The sequence below is a fragment of the Notolabrus celidotus genome, chromosome 2 (genome assembly GCF_009762535.1).
Source record: "Notolabrus celidotus isolate fNotCel1 chromosome 2, fNotCel1.pri, whole genome shotgun sequence".
Lineage (NCBI taxonomy): Eukaryota > Metazoa > Chordata > Actinopteri > Labriformes > Labridae > Notolabrus > Notolabrus celidotus.
The window spans coordinates 17,990,677-17,996,676 of NC_048273.1; the positions used below are offsets into that span (position 1 = coordinate 17,990,677).

Sequence of the window (6,000 nt, forward strand, 5' to 3'; positions counted from 1 at the left end):
GAACGCAATGGGGGATGACAGTGTGTTGCAAAGTCATACAAGATATGCAACATTATAGGTAACATTCATTTAGGTTTGTAAGGTCATCTGACATGTAAGAATGATGAGTAATTACCTTTGTAAGATCCCATTCTCTTGTGGTATCACTCCATTGATGGCTGCCTATAATGAAAGTGGAAAAGTATTATACAACCTAGTACAATCTATCTATCTACAAATAAAAATATGGGTGAAATAGGCTTGTTGAAAAGGTTCAGGCTTGCCCTATCAGATTGTGACAGAGAAAGATGGAGAATTCAAAAAGGCTGGCTGATCAGCACAAAGAAAGTGAAAATGACAAACATGACCACTGCCAGCTCTGAGCTTTTGTTTGAATAAACAATTGATTGGATTTCACTCGAACACCCACCCACTATTCTCACAGCAAAAACAAGCTAAATAAGGTCAGCTGAGGTGCAGTTATAATCACTCCTCACATACTTTTTGTATTGAAAGAAAGAAACACTGTATATAAAAGGCAAAAACAATTGTGAGGGTCTTCAAATAAGAAGGCACAACAAACTGAAAGTGTTGTTGGTCTCAACTTATTGTTCCAATTGTCAGCTTGCAAGAATTACTGTGGAAAAGATCCAGAAAGTGTAAACGTAAAACATCATGTTATCTTTGGTAACAGATTTAATGCAGGACTAAACATACTCCAGTGCTGTACTTAGAAGATTCCTAGGTCAAACATGATTCCTCTTCTAAAATTAGATGTGTGCCTGGTCTTGTGATTTGTATTGGTTTTTTGTAGTTTTGAGGTAGGATTGTCTTTCAACATTTTTCCCAATTGGCTCAGACGACCAATGAGGTGAGAGAGAGTAGAAAAAGGACAAATGTGAAAAATCATATAAATGATGACTGGATTCCACTCATTGTTCAAGACATATTTGTGATGCATTATTGCTTCACTAGATATGTTTTACCACTCTACACCTGATCATTAGATAAGTTCTTGCCAATGTTTCAAAAACTCCTCATTACTGCAGGGGAACTAGAAGTGATTAGATTTACAGGTGCAATGATTCCAGGCCCCACCATCTGTCCTTCCACTGCTTGGACTGCTGCTGCCACCTGCTTTGAACTGCCGCCAGCATTGGTCTAAAAATAAAGTGACCCCTTCTGACATGTACTGCGAGGTAAAGGGTTCCTTAGTTTTGACTCATAATGACTTAATACAAACCTCGCAGAGGACGTTTGTTCGTACAGTGTCTCTCAACTCAACGATACCCCAATCACACATCACATTTTTCTGTCATAGTTAAAGCACTGGAAGGGGGCAGGGGTCTAGACACTGTCTGAGGAACAAGACACCCATCAAGGCAAAATGAAGAAATGCTGTGGTCACAACAAAATGACACAGAGAGCTTGTTATTAGATGTTTACTGCCCTCTTGAACTCATTCTCTGTGTCCTCTCTGTCAAAGAGCACAGCTCAAAGCCTGTGGATAATGAACTTACCACTAAATCCCAGTTATTAAGCTCTAACAGAGTGATTGCTTCTGCAATGTTGTCAATTCCAGTGCAAGCCTGTGAGAGAGAGAAAAAAGAACAGGGGAATAGTATTAGAGAAAGTGTTGAATGAGATTCTGCTGCAGTTTTTCTGTCCATGAAACTTTTTGATCTGCCATTACATAAAATGATTTTTTTTTACAAAAAAACAAGGATAAATAAATAATGTCGCTAAAAGATGCATTTAACTACTGTGGTACTAACCATAACAGCAATACTGTAAGTAATAGCAGAAAGCCCTCCATGCAGTTATTATCTGGTCTAAAAAAATGCCACCAGTTTTCCTTGAGTTCTGTTTGATACCTTTAACCTTTGCAAAGCAGGCTAAACAAAATATCATTGTGTGAAAGGACTCATATACTGCAAAGTGGATCAGGATAAACCAATATCAATTACAGCTGTAGTGATACCTCGGATTCTTCCCTTTATATTCTCCCTTAATGAGCACAAAATCAAAATTCAAAGGCATCCTCATTCTGACAGTCAGTGTAACTACAAGAATCCGAACACATTCTCTGATTGAGTGTCAGCTAACTGGTGATTGATTTTGTTTTTAATACATGCTATTAATAGGCAGTAGTCTCTGGTCCTTATTTCAATTTCTTATATGTTATTGGTGACTTCTGACACTTTTTTTCCCCTCTTGCTGAGTAGTGCAAGTTTCCTTATGGTTATCAACTACTGCTGGAAAGACAAAAAATATTTAATATTAGATTGCTTTTAACATATTTGTATGCCATACAGTGTTAATTTGGCTTAAAACTTCTATAAGGTCCATCACAGCTGTCTCCACTTTTAAAAAAAAGACTCAAACCATGTTTATTTTCTCAAGCGTGTGAATGATATAATGACTGTTGTGACTCGATGCATGTGCAGGAATAATTGCTGTTTGTTTGATTGCTGTGAAGCACATTTAACTTACGTGTAATGAAATGTGCTTTATAAATGAAATTGCTATTGCTATTAAGGCACAACACTTTTAGCTGTCTTTCTCCTAAACTGGAAATACATCTATTTATTTATTTATTTATTTATTTATTTATTTCAACAGTGTACAGCCACTTAGTTAGCTAATTTACATATGTAGTCCCTGGGCAGGAGACAGAGGTGATGCCTCTGTTAAAAACAAAAAGTAAATAATTTAAACAACTACACAATAATTTGTAACTACTATAAAGCAACAGGGATACATCAACATCCAAACTATCCACACAATAATAAAATATAAAAAGCTAAAAGCACTACACTATGAAATTGATTATATCTGAGTGTGATGAGTACAAGATTACATTGATTTTAGCCATGATTTCATCCTCAAGTTAAATTCAGCAAAGCTGCAGCACTCTCTGATTTTACTCTGTAATGAGTTCCAAGCAGTTGTTGCTCTAATAGAGAGGGCTGATTTGCCCAATTCAGAAGATCTGTGGTGTATGACACAGTCACCTCTATTTGCTGTCCTAGTTGTTCTTCCATTATCTGCATGCAGTGATATAAACTCTTTGTAGTAAACTCTAATGGGGGAGCAGATGGACCATTTATCACTTTAAACATTAAACAAGCATCAGCAAAACCCACAACACTTTCAAAAGTTAAGGTTATACTTCTGTATCTATTCTCTGCTCATCTTTATATAATAACATATCTGCTTCACTCTAACATCCACATTGACGATTTTGTGTTCAAAACGTGTGTAATTGTGTTTCTTAAGTCAACTGACTGAAATCATGGAAGTTGACTTGTTCATTCAAAACGCAAAGGCACAATATCAAATCCTTGTGATCGACACAACAAATAGTGTTTACTGTTTCAGTACTGGTGTCAATAAGCATGATAAACAACCATTTAGCAAGCCACACATCTCTGCCAGTTTACAGTGAAGGCGTACTTTAGAAGCCTTGGTTTGCGAAGTATTAAAATGCATCAGTGTTTGGGCATTTGGGGGGGGGGTCTGAAATCTGTGAAGAGACACGCAGTTTATTATGGCGAGGTTTCTAAAGCCTAGCCGTCAACTGGGAATGTGTAAACAAGTTGACAGTGTCGTGAGCATCGTAGCTCTTCTTTTAGCTCACTAGGTTTTCGTTACCTGTCATGCATGTACACTTCAAACATACGTATAACACACATAACTGTGTTTTGGACTGGCAGACGGTGTCTAATGATTTTAGCTACAGCTAATAATTAACCTCGGAATCAGTTAGCAAGCTGTCAGTTAGTTAGCTTAGTGTGCTAGCCCCTGAAAGGAGAGCCCAGCTCAGCTCAGCTCTACTGTTTACGACGCCAGTACTGCCGCTGACACCAGCCAAAAACTATTACACACCATTAAACGAGGTACTGAAGCAAACATTCGGGAGGAAACAAACGAGACACACCTGAAAGTCGGCCAGAATCATTTCTCTATCCATGTTGCTATCGCCGCTTTCGGAGGCCATGGCAATGACTGGCTAAAAGCAATTCTTCTTCCACTGGCTCTCGTCGCTTTCTCGCCTCACAGAGGGACACTGAGTATGAATAAGATACTTTGCTTAGGCGTAACAACGAGTATGAGGTTGGCAAACTGGATGTATCACACTCTGTCGGAATTTAACACCTTCAGATAGACAAAATTCTTGAAAGTAGCGTCCCAGTGTTCAGTTATCTCATATCAGTATTGTCATCTCCATTGCTTTACGGCTGAGACGTAAAGCGGACGCATGTGTCGTGAAACTGGAGCTCAATTCCAGACGTTTACCTACTTCAGTCATAAAAGCATTACATTCGTCTTATTCAAGCTAGCTCCACCGAAAAGTTATTAAACTATATATTCTTATATCCTAATCATCATCTGACCTCTGTTTCTCTATGTTCTGGAAAGTTATTGCGCCTATAAACAGTTAGTCAACTTCAGTGGTGGACAGTAACAGAGTAAATTTACTTGAGTACTGTTCTAAAGTAGGTTTTTGAGTATCTGTACTTTACTTGAGTATTATTTTTACTCCACTACATTTAGGAGACAATTATTGTACTTTTTACTCCACTACATTTCTATCAGTGCTCTAGTTACTCACTACTTTTGCTTTGAAGTTAGTTCATGAATTTCCTTCTCTTTTCTGAAATCTGACTCCTAAGACAGTAAAATGTGTTTATGTAGTTCTGTTTGTCTCAGTGGTTTAGCCGTACCTGTATATCGTGCGTCTCCACGATTGAACGTGGAGCAAACACAGAGCAGATTTCTCAGATCAGGCAGTTCATGTAGAGGTGGTAATGATGGCTTTATTTCTCCACCTGAGTACCCATGGCCATATCTTCAGCCCGTGTTAGAGGTTTTTGAAATGAAGAATGATACGTATCGTTTGAAATGTTCTCCTTGTTTCCCACTCTGTCCAAACATACAAAAATTCACTGTCCAACCTGAGAAAGCGTGTTGAGCTACGTAATGTTTGTTTAATTCCAGATGAACATTTCAAACTAAGTTGTCTGTGTTTGTAGTAACTTAGTTGCTTTTTTTTATTCCATGGTATAGTTTTTAGAGATTTCAAGTATTGTTTTCTAAATAAACATGATGTAACAGAATGTACTCTTGACTGCATTTCTATGTGTTTTGAAAATACGTTTTGAGATCTTTTAAGAAGTACTTTGAATACTTAAGTACTGTATATCTAAAAGCAAGTACTCCAGTACTTTAACTTAAGTAATAATTTGACAGGGCAATTTTCACTTGTATTGTAGTAATATTTGACCAGGAGTATCTCTACTTTGACTTAAGTAATGAAGCTGTGTACTTTGTCCACCACTAGTCAACTTAACGTAATCTGCATTATAACACTGTGACAGACCAGTAGCTCAAAATTTAGACAATATAATGCAGCCTTAATCTTCTTCAAACCCGAGTTCTTCACATAGTTTTAATTTCATTTAAGACACTATAGCCGTAATTTTATAAAGTGTTTCCATGCCCCACTATGGCAAATCTATGGAGGGCAAGAGTAGCCCAAGCTTGTCGATCTCGTTACACCTTTGTAACCTACTGGCCCATTACTGTAGCAGTCCCAAAAATAGGGCACCACCTAATGCAAACATCTGCTTCCTTGATAAACAAGTTATGGTGCTTTATTACTCAAAATTGTAAAAGCTGTCTGTATTTGGCTGTTCCCTTGCGAGGACAAAATCCGGTAACACTTTACAATAATGGAACAGTTTTCTTCGTGAAATAATGCTTAATTCATGTTGAAGTAATGCATGACTCATGATGAATTTCTGTATGAATTAATAATGAATTCCTGTTGTTCCCCATGAACTAATGATCCTGTCACTATGACTTCATGTAATGACAACATGTTTAATACATCATTATTTAAGGTATGGTAAATAACAGTTACTTCATACATCAGTTCAAATATGACCAAATACAAATATACTGTATGAACACACACATATGTGTAAATACTGTATACATATATACAATATGTAAACA

The 6,000-nt window shown here is 37.1% G+C and overlaps 1 protein-coding gene across 2 annotated transcripts in view; it reads right to left on the reverse strand.

The window, feature by feature from the left end:
- faf1 (Fas (TNFRSF6) associated factor 1) overlaps positions 1-4,229 on the reverse strand; it is a 70,356-nt gene extending 66,127 nt beyond the window's left edge. Inside the window, exons 1-3 of one of the 2 annotated variants that reach the window (XM_034710864.1) lie at positions 3,920-4,229; positions 1,500-1,568; positions 116-162 (exon numbers count right to left, since the gene is read on the reverse strand). In XM_034710864.1, the coding sequence (XP_034566755.1) occupies positions 116-162; positions 1,500-1,568; positions 3,920-3,979 (176 nt within the window). In that variant the 5' untranslated portion in view covers positions 3,980-4,229. The remainder of the gene's footprint in view (positions 1-115; positions 163-1,499; positions 1,569-3,919) is intronic. The other variant, XM_034710871.1, reaches the window with a different exon arrangement.
- Positions 4,230-6,000: the final 1,771 nt, after the last annotated feature.